General features: G+C 42.6%; 2 protein-coding genes across 2 annotated transcripts; one reads left to right on the top strand and one right to left on the bottom strand.

Annotated features, from left to right (window-relative positions):
• Positions 1-2,314: 2,314 nt before the first annotated feature.
• Positions 2,315-11,907, bottom strand: pnpla8 (patatin-like phospholipase domain containing 8). Its single transcript, XM_063906119.1, has 10 exons — positions 11,789-11,907; positions 9,019-10,161; positions 8,708-8,857; positions 8,473-8,624; positions 8,262-8,356; positions 7,988-8,159; positions 7,783-7,840; positions 6,992-7,186; positions 3,680-3,875; positions 2,315-3,519 (listed from the first exon to the last, which is right to left on the bottom strand). Exons 2-10 carry the CDS (start codon positions 9,976-9,978, stop codon positions 3,245-3,247), a joined length of 2,253 nt encoding a protein of 750 aa, XP_063762189.1. The 5' UTR covers positions 9,979-10,161; positions 11,789-11,907; the 3' UTR covers positions 2,315-3,244.
• A 1,555-nt stretch (positions 11,908-13,462) lies between these two features.
• Positions 13,463-14,506, top strand: avpr2l (arginine vasopressin receptor 2, like). Its single transcript, XM_063906075.1, is given in 3 exon segments — positions 13,463-13,787; positions 13,790-14,284; positions 14,427-14,506. Coding segments are annotated over 3 exon segments (900 nt in total).
• The last annotated feature ends 559 nt before the right edge of the window (positions 14,507-15,065 follow it).

The following is a 15,065-nucleotide window of genomic DNA, read 5'->3' as shown; positions in this document are numbered from 1 at the left end:
CAACACACGACGGCAAAACAAAAAGAGGATGATTGTGTAACACGTTTCCGCCAGATCAGGGACAATTTTAGGAAACCGTGGGCACACATACATTGAGAAGATTGTAAATGAGAAGGGAACTATAACGGTTGCTAGGGAACACCATAAGACCAGACAATCCAATGCCTGTGGAGGAGGAGAGACGGACAGCCTCTGCCACAAAGAGCAACTAGTAGTGCAGTGCTGTGAACTATATACAGTATATATATAAATAATGGATACGTTTCCCACTCCTTCATGTAAACATGGCCTGGCAGACTTCACTTTGACTTGGCACTTTGGCCTTTTCACGCTGGAGGAGATGCCAACAGCAGGAACATGGCAACAGAGTGTTAATCTCATGTTCACCTCATTTGTCTGTCTTGACTGTGCATGTCAGAGACACTCAGTCTCCACACCGCTGGACTTAAAGGGTATTTATTTCCTGCTGTTTGACATTGGAATTCATCAGCAACCATTACTAACTGTATTAAAAAAATATCTTTAAAAAAGGGCATGGTTACGCAAATCACTCCATCAGGTGGTTTCTAATCTAAGTAGTTTTACTCAGGCTCTGGACTTAAGGTTCATTTTGAAGTATTTTACTTACCATTTCCTGCTAAGTTATACTTTTACTCCACTACAGTTCAGAGGCAAATGCTGCGTTTGAACTACATTATGAAGTGCCTCCATACACCTGTACTAAAAACATACATTTATACAAACCTCATCAACCCACAATAAGTCCTTATTTACTTACACAATCAGGAGGTCCACTACTTACCCAGAAGGCAACACAGGTTCTGGTCTGAGTCATCTCACATCTGGATTACTGAAACTCCTTCCTGGCTTGTTGACCTGCAAGTGCCATCCGACCTGTGCAGCTCAAGCAGAACGCAGCAGCTCCACTGGTCTTCATCCTACCCATGTTCTCCCACAATGCACTGCTCCTCCGCTGCCAGAAACCACTTCAAGACACAGGTACTGTCCTACCGTGCTGTGAATGGAATGGGTCTTTCCTGCATCAGGACATGGTTAAATCATACACTGAAGTTTGTGCACTACGCTCTGCATCGGCTAGTTAGCTCGCCACTCCGTCACTGCATGTGGAACCCAGGTATCCCTCAACAAAAACACACCTGTTTGCTATCCTGGATCCAAAATTGTATCATAGATGTCAGGACGGCCGAAAGTTTACACACCTTGTCACTCACTAACGCTGAAAACCCACCTGTTTTGACTGCCCTTGACTATTAAACCACACACAAAATAAACACACCAGCACTTATTTCAAGCAAATGTACCCACATGTTTCTTGCTGTTCTGAGTTTCTATCTTCATGGTTTATTGCACTTGTTGTTAGTCATTTTGGATTAAGAGTGACAGCTAAATGAAAATGTAACTTCCATGCAAATATCTGCACATTTTCTGCCAGGTTGCCAGCTTTCACTCAGTTTACTCCGGTAAGATCTGTCCCCCTAGTATAAACTGTTACCTATGGAACAGATCCAAAGCAAAGCCAAGTGTGTAGGCAACACAGCCATAAATCAGAGCTTGACGTTGAGGTGCCGCTCAAGCTGGCATTGGAAGAAAGGACCATCAATCAATCAGTCAAGCCAGTTACAACTTTGATGGTTTTAAACCGTGATTGATGCATCAGTCAAGTGAAAGGCCTGACGGGTCATTCTATGTCTTTCTGACATGTGTCTTTGATGTGGAGGTTTGCCTCTTTGTTCCCGTTGATTGGGGTAACAACAGTTTGACTGGAGGAATGACGCTGTGGAATTTCAGGGGATTCTTCAACGGGGATCTGAACAATAAAGCTGAAAATCAACGTGTGCGATTGGGAAACAAAGGCAATTCGTCATAGCGAGACACTTAGCATTCCTTTGTGACAGCGCTATTGTGACGTGTTTGTGTTATGAGTGTCAGGAAAATAAATAATCATTTTTAAAAACGGGGCTTTTTGGGGTTTCCCCTGTCCTGTAGTGTGTTATATAGATGTGTGTGCGTGTAAATGGTCCGTAACATTTGCGCTTCTATGGGCTAGCGCTCCAAAACATTGTACGTGATCGGGGGCAACACATCCAGCCAGCTAACCAATCAGAGCAGACGGGGCTCTGGTTTCAGACATAGGTATGAGAAGAGCTTTTTGAACATTAAAGCATGAAGATAAGTCCCAGGTGAGGCACAACAGACAAAAATGAAACCTTTAAATAACATGACAAACATACAGTATATTCTCAATCCACTGATGTTTAAGTGGGATTGAAAGAAATCATACAGAGGTCAGAAGAGAATTTCTATCAACATTTTTGAAAACCCAAGTTTTATTTTTTCATGGCATTTCTTATCGCATTCAACCAAGCCATAAATTAGGGGAGGTATCAGGGGGATTAGACTTCTCACAATGTAAATATTGTGTACATTTTTGGGGAGGAAGAGGAATTAAAGGAAGGTTAAAGGCAACAGCTTCATGGGCCACAATGGAGAACATGCTTTTTAACCATGAGGAGAACATTAAATCTCATTCTGATATATTGTCCTCAGAACAGATTCCACGAAAATAAAAATCAGCAGTATTTTTTTTTTGCTGTATTCCTAAATTCTTGTAACCCCATTTAAGTATTTCATAATTACTTCAAGTATTTACATTTTCTTGGTTAAGAATTCTATTTTACAAAGTGCATGAGGTGTTTCTCCTGTAGAAATAGGCAGTCGTGTTAATGGTGCAACCATGTGTTCATTACATCTTAATGTATTCAAGTCAGTCCATTTCTAAATATCCTCAGTGATCATATTATCATCAATTCTTCATCACATGGTCATTGCAACACTGCTGTCCTTGTGCGTTCAGTCGACCCACACTTTGAGCCAGTTCAAATTCATACATTTAGGTACAGAGAGCAATTCCTTTCTGTGATTGTTCAAGTAAATGATTTCATTAAATCTCATCAAAGTGAATACTCCGTCTCCATCCAAGACATATTCGCTCCAGATAAAAACACACCATATTTGTAATTTCACACTATTATTTACAGTACAGTATCGTCTTTTTAAGTAATCATCTTAATTATAGTCATTTTAGTGGAGATGATGATTAAAAAAAAGTTACCATGCTGCTTAAAAATATAGGTCCAGTTTGGCCCGAATCAATCAGGTCTTGGGAGATTTAACACTCCACGTCTTCTTACCTTAAAAACCCACACTGTTGCCAGGCAGATAACTACAGCTTGGAGCTGAACGGGAGCCCCTCGTACATTTCGGCCTTGAGCTTGGCCCACTCGGCCACCCTCTGGATGGTGCTCTTCTCCTGGCAGAGCACGCTGGCCGCCTTCCTCAGTTTGGCCTGGTTGCGCTCCAGGTAGCGCTCGCCCTCGCCCTTGAGGAAGTTCAGCTTCTCGGGGCGGCTCTCGTTCAGCGGGATGTCCTCGCTCATGTAGGGGTTGAAGCGGAAGTAAGTGTCAGGGGGGAGGAGGGCGTCCAGCATGGTGTGCACCTCTGGAATAAGTACAGAAGAGCAGGCGGACATATTAAGAGTTGGACACTGGTTTATATTTCACGATGCACTGGAGCGGAGAAATCCTAAGTCGTCACACTGCCTGCGCCTCTGAGCTGTGGTTTATAAATAAACGCGAGTGACGTCAAGCATCGGTCTTACCCTCCGTATCCGTGGCACTGCTGATGACGTGTGTGAGCTTGGTCTTGAGGCTCGTGTAGGTCGTGCTGTTCTTGTCCGCCGTCTCGTACCGTCCCGTGCCCAGAGACAACACACACTGCAGCGGTGTGTTAGGCCACAGACACTTGCACTCGTGGATGGCCAGCGCTGTGGGGTTGTTGATGAGGAGGCCTCCATCCTAAAAGGAGAGGACGGGTAAGAGAGGGAAATGAAAAGGGGAAGGAGAATCACCATGAAGTGAAAGAAGGGGCCCCAAAGTAATCACGGTGGCATGTTTTACATCTTATCGCCACTGTAGACAATTTGCTTCTCAAACCAACAGCCACTGTCGTTGATGGGTGCAAAATCTGCAAAGTCACCTTCAGCTTTTCATCAGTCAAATATGCTCACTAGGCGAGGTTAATGCCCCGAGAGGACACTTTGTATGCATAGAATGTGCCTCAGGTTTTAATATATTTGTTGTGACAGCCTGCAGGGGACAAATGAGGTGAAGTGGACACGCTGTCCCGGAGCTACAGAGCTCCCTGCCTCGAGATGTGCTGTGTGTGCAAACAGCCCTGCTTATTCAGAAATAAACAAGTGGGAATGTCTGTCTTTTTAAGCAGCTTTCCGAGGATAAAATAAGTCCTTTCTTTGAATAATTTGATCGAAAGCTAAAGGATCTAGTTCATCACTCTGAATTGAGCGTTGTTGATACAGCATTGCATTCTAATCCTGACTGATTGAATTGACCTAATCTCAAATAACTTGCTAGTTGCTCTAAATAATGTCACAGGATTGGTGCTGATCTAAGTGATGCCAACAATGCCAGAGAGAGGACAATGGAGCTAGATGGATGCCTGGACCTATTTAGAGCTAAACACTCTCCCTCAGTCTTTCCCCGAGTCCAGTTCTGGAGCACATCCAGACACTGAGGAGCTTTTGGATCGGATTAATAGAAATGGAGAGTGTGCTTCACAAGAGGTGAGACCTTCCCCAGTGGAGCGGGGGTAAAGGTCTTTACACGTCTCTACAAGGGGTGGGCAATAGAGCAGTATCCAAAAAGCTTGAATCCCCTTCTTGTTCTGCAAGAAAGCACAAATAATTAATTGATTTAATTTGAATATATAATATATTGTGTCTACTCTATTGATATATATGTTCTCCAAGGTGGATATTTATAGATTTACTGTTTATTTTGATCTTTTATTCTATTGTTTTATCGGATTTAAAGTCATGTGTAATACCTGTTCGCTTTCTGCTGCTGTGGCGAAAACATTTGGGATGAATAAAGTATATTTACTTAATATCTAATCTAATCTAAAACAGACAGACCAAATAAACATATGTCTGGCAAATACTGTAAGAAAAAATAGAGACATCCACCAGTAAGTTCTTTATATAATTGCTTTTCTCACTCAGAAAAGTTTAAAACATTTATTTTTAAACTTATTTTGAATGAATATTCCGGCCTTTGGTCCACTCCGCTGCCCTGGTGTTATTATTGTCTGAAACATGTTATTCTTATACTAATTATAAGCCCGTTTAACCTCAGGTGTAAGCTACTGAAACAGAGGTTAATTACACAGCTGCTCCTCAGCTCTGACCCTCAACCTTTCCCCCCCCCCCGAGGTCTCCCCACGCTGAATGACATCCAACCAACACCCAAACCAGACGCTGCATCCTCAAGCGGGAAAGTGAATGACCTAATGAGACTCTTCTGCTGTGATGAAGAGCCGCAGCTCAGGGAGAGACAATAATATTTGACCTCTACATTGAGTCTGTGGAGGTGTGTTTCCCCCCACTGTGTTTGTGAGTGTGAATGTATTTCTGATGGCGGAAGTCTCCTGAGAAATACCGCTGCTAGTGCTGAAAACTAGAGTAGGAGTGAGACCGTTGGGTGGCGACGGTAGCTCAAACTGTCGGTGAGACACTACGCAGCTCCCAGTGGAATGTGGAACAACACACAGACACACACACACACCCATTCACTCTCCATCTTTCCATCCCAGTGCATGGGAAACAACTCAAAGCAGACATGTGAATGTGAAACAAAATGCACAATACAACACACACTATACCTAAATCAACATTTACACAATACAGACGCTCATACTTCAGGAGTCTTGCAAAAAACAGCTACATAGCAACTATATTCTATGCTATTTCATTGCTCCTCTAGAAAAACATGAAGGGAGACTGGTCAATCTCAGAAAAGATCATGTTATTAAACACGCTAATATCAAATATAATGGCATTTCTGTCTTGGTAATTCAGTAGTAGGAATACTAGCAAACATCAGATGAGTGTTCAAGGTTAGAGGTTTCACTTACATTAGTTACTTTGCTTGATTAGAGGCTGGAAAGGCCTGGGCTAAATGACTAATAGGCCATTTGTTTTCATTCAAAATGCTTAGAGCAATCAAGGCTTAGGTCTGTAAGCATGCAGAGTGGGCCTGGGGATTAGGATTTCTTATTGACTAAAACGTTGTAAAGGGCCGTCTACCAGGACCCTCGCATTAGGAAAAGGCAGGGGAGAGAAGTGCTTGTTGGAAGCCGGGACAAGGCTAAATCTGCCTAAGTAGGTTGTCAAAGCCTTGAGCATAATTGCTGCCTGCAGACCATCTAAAGATATCTGGCCTATAATCAAACGCTATGAAATAACAGGCGCTCTGTGATATGGGTCCAAGAAAAGATATTTCCACAGCTGGATTTATATTCAACGACCTCCTACTTAAAGGTTATCTACTGCTCTTGAACCTTAGCATCCATCCCCTAATGCACCTGAAACATGCGCTCGGGCCTGACAGACAGCAGCTCTGATATTTACTTTCTTTCATAGGTAATCAGAGCTTTTCATTTCCCTGCGAAAGGAGCAGGCTAAGAGGACGAGGACTTTAATGTTTAGGGGGAAGACGACTCTCTCTTTACCTCAATCTCCACCTCATTCTCTCCACTTCCTCTCTCACACTCTTAAAAGCAGGGACATGAATGCCTTCAAGGTTATGGGGTTGGATGAGTGAAACAAATTTACACATACCCCTTGATGTGTACATTCATGGAGAGAGTGCTGTGTATTGCTCATTGCTTTTGTCCTTGGCACAATGCAGCACTTTAACGTAAGTGTATTGATTTCTAACAATTCCAGGAAATTACTCTCACTCGGGACTAGGGCTCTCAGAGAAATGTGACTTACACAACTATAGATGTGTACCACATTCATTAATCATGAAAGGTTGACGAAAAATCCTCTCCAAAGACAGGGAAACTGTGTGACAAAGAGCATCTCCCAGCCCTTCTCTGTTGTGTGTCGTACCTGATGGAGGTCTTTTCCAAGGACGAATTCCTGGAAGTATCCCGGCGCGGCAGACGAGGCCCTGATCGCCTGCCACATTTTGTGGTTGCAGTCTCCGAGGTAGTGGGATCTCACTCCTGGCATGAGTCTGTAGTTCCTAAAGGTGTAGGCCTTCAGAGGTAAACCCCTGTTCACAATGGTGCTCACTGCTGACACCTGGTGGACAAACAAGGGCACACCAAGTCAGCTTTATGACTTCATCATATCTTTAAGAGCTGGTGTTTCTGCTGTACAATTGACAACTAAATCATAGGTAAATAAATGTTTTCTATAAAATAATCTGTTTGAAGTAAAAGTTATGCAATCAGTATCTTACTTAAGTAATTTTACAAAAGTATTTGCATCAAAATATACTTAAAGTACCAAAAGTAAAAGCACTTATTGTACGTAATGGCCCATATCAGGACAATATTAAATATAACATTCTATTATTTGATAAACTACTGCTGGATATCCTAACTTATATTAATATATCAATGTTTATTTTTTAATTAAATTATATCTTTTATAGCTAATAATCTAAATATGTTAGGTAACTAAAGCTGCCAAGTCATTATAAAAAGAAAAATAAGTACATTATTGTCTTTCAAAATCTAGTAGAGTAAAAGTAATAAAGTGGTATATATTGAAAAGTACAAGTACCTCAAACGGCACAGTACTCCAGTAAATGTGCTTTACTACATTGCACCACTGCAACGTTCCCAAGCACAAATTGAGTCCATATAAATCAGCTGAAAAACCATGTGACTTACTTTAGGGCAGTGAGGGTCCCTGGCACTCTCAATCATACGCCCCTCACCCATCCGTTCCCTAAGGGAAAAGCAAACAGATTCAAATGAAACACAACTCTAAATATAGATGAACTTTATGTCTTCGAAATCAAGTACGGAAGTGAGGAGAAAAATCATGTAAAGACTGAGAGAAAATAGGAGGGATGAAAGAGTCCTGCAGACTGACTTGAGGATGTTCTCCCAGATTTCACTGTCGTAGAAAGCGTGGCTCCAGCCCATCTTCATGGTTCCCACGATGACGTTCTGTTTGAAGACGTCCGAGCCCAGCTTCCTGTACATCTCCTCGCATTCGTCCAGCGGGATCTGAAAAATACCCAGCATGAAGGCCAAAATAGCACCTAAAGCAGAGAGAGGGACAAGAGTGATGTGCCAGTGAGCAAGGGACTTCAGAAGCAGTGATATGAAAGCAATACAAACGATGAACAGTCACGACAGCGTACCGGTGCTGACTCCACAGATGTAGTCGAACAGCTGGTGGATGGGCTTGCCGGTCATGTTCTGCAGTTTATACAGAGTCTGCAGGGCCAGCAGTCCCCTGTAAAAAAGACACAATTCACACACCTGGACTAAGGAAAGGCAGCTTTAACATTCGATCTATCTATACTTTGAATTTAGATGTCTTCAGAGAAACACTTTCCTAAATGGCTTTACCTTGTTCCGCCTCCGTCTATGGTCAGGACCCGGATTCCTCTGCCTTTGACTGGTTCGGCGTAGCCAATCAGAGCCAGTGCTTCTCTCACAGAGGCCTGAAGGGGGAGGTCTCTGGCCTGCCGCAGTCTCAGCAGGCAGGGCAGCACGCTTTCCTAAAAAGGTCACAATTTCCCTCTTACAAACAGATGTGACATCTAACTGAGCTGCAGGGTTTGTGACGGTGATACACGCGTACCTTGATGGCAACACCTCGCGTCTCGGGGTACTCCAGGATGTGATAGCTGAGCTCCTCCACTCGTTGGGTAAGGAGCTTGACATCAGTCACTCTCTGCAGGCCTTTCACCAGAGACCGGGTCTGGTTGTCTACACTCACCCTGGCTTTTATCTGTAACACAAATAATACATACCATACATTCTTGATATCATTGGCCATTTTTAACCTACCAATTAATATCAAATCATTGAAAACCTTATAAATAATCGTTTGCCTTTGTTTGTTTTAAATTAACCTAAGCATTCAACTCTTGTTAGTACTGATCCCCTTACCTTCTCTCTTTGAATCAACAGCTGTTGCTTCACTTTCTCCTCTTCACTGTTTGCTTTCTTTGCTGCCTTGTCCGGAGTGGGCTCCTCCACAGCGACTGCAGAAGGCTTGTCTTTTTCAGCTGCGATGCTTTTGGTATCACCTCTGAACTTTGGGACCAGGGGTGCGATGTAGCTGCCGACGAACGCCTGAACGCTGGGCCGAGGGTAGGAGAGGTAGTGGGTGAAGCCTTTTTTAGTGGAGGCAGCGGGCACAGGGAGGGACTGAGCTTCACTTTCAGTAGCAGGGATGGCAGGAGAGGACTTCCCTGCTGGAGGACTGAGCTTGTCTTGGGGAGATGGAGAGGGGATGGGAGGAGAGGTAGTGGGTGCTTCAATACTTTTAACCTTTGCCACTGGAGACAAAATAGGAATGTGGTCCTTAGTTGTAAGAGCGCTGAGAGTGGGCTCTGAAACAGGAGCATCACCTTCTCGGCACGGCTGCTGCTGCTGGAGTTGCTTGTTGTCTACTTCTTGCTCTTGTACGCTGCTGCCAAAGTAAGTATTGATGTGCTGAGCTAGAGTTTTGTACGTCTCATCGATGTTGCTGGACAGACCTGCTGGGTGAAACGGCTGGGAAGTTTGTTTTGCCACAGTCAAGGAAGAGCTTAATCCCGATGAGGACTTCTTTGAGGCAACAAAGGGATTGTCTGTAACCTGCTGCTGCTGCTTGTCTGGCTCTTCCTCAGCTGTTTTACCGTCGCCTAATTCCTCCTCTGCTGCTTCCTTCATGGTGGTTTTAGGTGGTGGATCTGCAGCTGTGTTGTTAGAGGTTAATGTCTCGGCTTTGGTCAGAACTTTTTCCACATGGGTGCTGCTGTCCACTGAGGCACTGGTAGGCTTGAAGCGGGAAAACTTGGAGATGAAGTCCGTGCTGCCTACTGCCTTGGTGACACTGTCCAATGTAGTCCTGATTCGAGACATGCGTTTGCTCACTCAGTACAGCAGTGGAGAACTAATAAGAGTTTATCAGGCAACTGGATGATGCTTAAAGTCAGTTTTAAAATGATGCAGCATTCTGGCACACTTCCTGCCATCAGCTACACTGGTTTAGTAGAAATTCCATCTGAGAGGGAGAATTTCACAGCTTGCTTTATTTTCAGTTTCCTGAAATAAAAGAATGAAAAAAGGTTATTTTAAAACAGGTTTTTATAGGAGCCAGCTTAACTAGCCTACAACTGGAAAGTAGGCCAACAGAGGGCTCCATTTTCCACCCTACACAACCTGGTAACCAAGGAAACCATTGTCCCAGCAACAAAAACATACTGTAAACAGCTTTCAAAAACTAAGAACTTAAACCCTCTAGATCCCAGATTTCTCTTATAGGTTTTCACTGTAGCAAAGAGAAGATCGAAGAGGGCCAGCTTTCACTGAGGATGAATTTAACAACAGAGTCAGCTCAACTTGTGAAAACCTTGCTGGAGAAACACCGCCACCCAGTCTCTCCTCCCAGTGAGATGAAGACTATTACCTGGGTTGCTATCAGAGACTTCACAGTGGAAGTGGGAATAAGGCAGATTGAGGAGTATATTCAGACATGGGAGCTGCAGCCCTGCTGGCTCCATAGCCTGGACTTCATCTGCTCATCCGAGGAGGAGCATTACACCTTCTACCACTACCGGGCCCGCTTCAGTACCCTGACCTGGAGGAAGCCGATTCAGGGGACAGCTAGCGTGTATTTCGCCGTGGACATCCCTAAAGTTAAACCTCAAACTCTGCCAGTGGAGGTGCACTTCGTGTTGGAGTCAAACCGGCTAATGCACACCCCCGGGAGGACTACGTTCAGGGAGCAGTGGCTGGTGGATGTTATTGAGAGCAAGACCTTGCTCCGAAGAGCGGTCAACCTTTGAACCATCTGGTATTGGACACTAGCGAACCACTGAAAAATAAACTATGTAAAATAAACTACTATAAATAATCAATGGCAAAGTTTATGATTTAAAGATGTTGACACAGTTGTCCTGGCAGATTAAATGTATACTTAGAAAGTATCTACTGCCCACACGTACTGTCACAGGTGTTTCTATTATGCTATATGATGCACACTTTATAAAGTATCAAGAAAATAAATAAAGATACACTTTGACGGAGAGTAGTGCAGTGGATTATTTGGGTATTGGTTTATGTAGTGGAGCCACTAATGATTCCCCACCACTTATATACAACCTGTTTCCCAACCTTTTTTCTCCCCCTTTTCTATTTTCGATTAAATTAAGTTGTATATTATTGATGTTTAATATCTTCTGGTATTGTAATTTCTGCATTATTCCCAAAATACTAACCGAAGTTAACGGTATATCCAACTGGCTAACTGCTAGCATTTAACTTGCAAAAGGTGGCTCGAATTCTCAGCCACCCGAAATGAGTAAGGTTGTAAACCCACATTGAACAAAGTTAGGAGAGACCATAAACACCAACTGTTAGCCAACTAGCATAGTGACCTATCATGTTTCCCTCTTATTTATCTCAGAATTGCCCGTTTTGTTGACCTTACCTGTGACTGCAACGGTAATATAACGCTATCTTTAGTCAAGATTAAGAGACGTATACAAAACAACAAAGCTGTTTGTTTTTACCATTTTAAAAGGTAAAACACGGTATGTTTAAAGCTAGTGTTAGCTTGCCTAACAAACACTTGAAGCCGTTAGCCTAACGTTCGCTTATTAAGACAGACTATTTAGTTATGGTGTAGAATTGTAGGCAATGTCACACAATTAAACAAAGACTTTCTTACCATAAGAAGCAAATACCGTTATATTGTCAAAGATGTCTTTCAATAAACTGTTCTACATGTAGTTGTGTTTAGTGTTGAATGGAAAAAATAAACAGGAAGAGGAGAGGAAGTGACGCACGTTTTTAGTGCAATGCCTTGTTTATGCCACTAGATGTCGACAAAACCTCCCTGGGATTAAAAACGTTTTTACCGCAACAAAAGGAATTACAATTTTAAGATATAAAGAATCAACAGCAAAGGTTATAATTTACAGATTGAGACACAGTTGTCTTCGCAGAGTAAACGTTTGTCTAGTGCAACCCTCTGTTGCTTTGTTTCTTTATGCAAAAAAAACACAAGGGAAACATACGTAGGTACATTTGCCATTGACAAGAAGGAAGCTTAATAGAGAACGTGTAGAATTGAAGTGCATACATGTTTGCTGTACAGCATAAAGATGTAGCTTTTGGGTTCAGCAGCTAAATGGAGGCTGGTAATGATAGCTTCAAGGTTTAATATGCAGTTAAGCACACAAAGTCTTTGAAGTAATGGAAGTCCTTGTATTCAGAGCAGAGGAGACGTTGGGAGTCAAACAATGATTTGTGCTGCTTGTTTAATGACTATTTTCTCATACAGGCTCTTAATCTTCCCTCCTGTTACCCTCATTATGCTGCATGTAAGTCTGTATTTAATGATGCTGACTTTGATCTGGACGCTCACTCCATACAGCCGCAATCCCCTTTCGGTTTGTGACTTATGGAAGACCATCATCTCTTGTTGGAAATGCATCTTTAAAGACATAGCCTATATTTAACTGGCTCTTTACAGGAATCATCTCCTTTTGTTCATAAAGGCCTTTAGGCCAAAAGGTTATGGACAAATGAACTTTTCTTTAGAATTCAAAAGTGGTTGTACTAGTGCTTTATAATTCAAGCTTAAAACCGATGTGCCTGCTGAAAATGATAATTATATGTCTACAATCAGAAAGAAAAGCAGAAAAATGTCTGCCATGGTAATCATGTGGAGATGCCTTTTTAAAAGCATCTAGTGAGAAAGGAAACAGCCATCTGTGCTTAGTCAAATATTTCAGTATCACAGGGGTAGCCATTGTAGCATACTATATTAATTTACTGTTATCCATCGAGGGATACAAAATTAATAGCATTCTGACTTTTTTTCTTTGGAAGCAGCTTAATGTACAATAAGAGCTCTTGTAAAGGACAAACAGCTGGGGTCCACAGGCAGCAGAAGGCAAAGGGCATGATGGAGGCTGGAAGAGGAGTGTTGAAATACTATAATAATGTTCTGATTCATGAATCATGCCCACGCCACCTTTGTGCAATATTATATTATTATTTTTGTAATGCATTTGGACAATCATACATTAGTCTTCTTTGCACATTCACTTGTGTCCTATTTGTAATGCACTTATCTAGTGGGTTGTTTAATACCGAAGAGGATTAGGGCCACATGAAAATCAAATGTGGGGATATGAAAAAAGTCCGAATTCTGACTTAAAGAATGTGCTCCACTCTTTAAACCCTCCCACACAGCCGTCACTTGCAATAAGCGCGCAAAAGAAGACACATGTCGACATGCCTCTGTGCACAAACCGCAATTTTCCAAACCACTGGAGAAGGTTAATGGAACCCAAGAAGTTTCATGCGTGAAAACATCAGGACATCAGTAAATGAAATGGGTTTGAGCAGCAACACCTCAGAAAAATCACCGGCTGATGGTGGAGCGGTGTATTCGCGTTTTGCGCTCATCAGAGCCGGAGTTTTGGGTCTGGTTTTTGTGCTTGCAACTTATGGCAACCTCTTCTTCGTAAGCACACTTTGGAAGAAGCGGAAGAGAAACACAAGGACTCAGCTGTTCCTGTTGCACCTGTGCTTGGCGGATCTGGTGGTGGCTTTTTTCCAAGTCCTGCCGCAGTTTATCATGGAAATTACGCACAGGTTCCAAGGCACAGACTTCCTGTGCCGGGCCGTGAAATACCTGCAGGTGGTCGGGATGTTTGCCTCTCGTACATGATAGTGGCCATGACTATAGACCGGTACCACGCAGTGTGTAAGCCCATGGTTTCCTTCATGAAGAGCTCGTTTAGAAGATACCTCTCCATAGGCGCAGCGTGGCTCATCTCTCTCGCCCTCAGCTCTCCTCAGATCTCCATATTCTCTCTGCAGGAGGTGGCGGACAACCAGTACGAGTGCTGGGCTACATTCATTGAACCGTGGGGGAACAGCATCTACATCACCTGGATCACTGTGGCAGTGCTTGCCCTGCCTGCAGCCATTGTGCTCTATTGCCAAATAAGAATAAGCACCACCATCTACTTCAACATGAAGAGGAAGGCTCTGCAGGCAGGGCGCGCGGGAACAAAAGGGGTGTCCAACGCCATGCTGAAGACTGTGAAAATGACTTTTGTTATTATAATGACATACACAGTGTGTTGGAGTCCTTTCTTTGTAGTCCATTTATGGTCCGCATGGATCCCCAGCAGTGCGCCAACTCAAGGTGTGTCTTCAAGATTAAATATGGCTCTAAATTTAAATGTAATAATCCAACAGGTTATATTTTTATAACTCACAAGAAATGTCAGTGTGTGTGCTCCTCAGATCAGTTTGACACAATGGTATTGTCTCTCTTCCTCTCACAGGTCCGGTGTTTGCCATCATCATGTTGCTAGCCAGCCTCAACAGCTGCACCAACCCCTGGATTTACCTCTACTACAGCTAAAAGGAAAAGTAGAAATGCAATGATACAGATGTTCACACCCCACTGAGATCTGGGGGAAAAGGGTTTAACATAAAAACAAACAGGATGTTAGAAGCATATCACAAAGATCACTTATGTTTCTTTTAAGTTGTATTAAGAGTCCCTTTTCGACAATTTGGTAAGAACAAAACATTTCCTTTAAATTCTTTTGATCAATATTGGAAACAAAAATGAAACCTGTTCTATTCCTTGTTTTCTGAATTATGGGGAATAAGATACAATTCAGTATAAGCAAAGATTAAAAAAGTGAGTTTATCAAGGTTTAAAATCAACACACACTTCTAAATGTCTCTCGTGAACAAATAAAACAATGTCCTTGTGAAGAACGGAAGGATAGAGCTACAATCATCTTACATCCTGTGTTTAAATCTGTGGTGAATTGAACCGGATTACTCTCAGCAGTGCTGTATATCTGTTGTCATTTGACAGCATTTTGTCAATTAATGTTTCATTGTTGGGAAAATAATATATGTTTATGTTTTCTGTGAAAAAAGGGAATACATGGAACAATAACTTTGCA

Source organism: Eleginops maclovinus, chromosome 17, assembly GCF_036324505.1.
Source record: "Eleginops maclovinus isolate JMC-PN-2008 ecotype Puerto Natales chromosome 17, JC_Emac_rtc_rv5, whole genome shotgun sequence".
Classification (NCBI taxonomy): Eukaryota; Metazoa; Chordata; class Actinopteri; order Perciformes; family Eleginopidae; genus Eleginops; species Eleginops maclovinus.
This window is presented reverse-complemented; position numbering and strand designations above follow the sequence as displayed.

What these genes read in the sequence shown, in the direction of transcription:
- pnpla8 (XM_063906119.1), bottom strand. Translation starts at nt 9,978, where the DNA reads ATGTCTCGAATCAGGACTACATTGGACAGTGTCACCAAGGCAGTAGGC. An exon ending in TGTTGATTCAAAGAGAGAAG is followed by an intron (nt 8,858 to 9,018) that starts GTAAGGGGATCA and finishes TTTGTGTTACAG; the next exon opens with ATAAAAGCCAGGGTGAGTGT. An exon ending in CGCGAGGTGTTGCCATCAAG is followed by an intron (nt 8,625 to 8,707) that starts GTACGCGTGTAT and finishes TGACCTTTTTAG; the next exon opens with GAAAGCGTGCTGCCCTGCCT.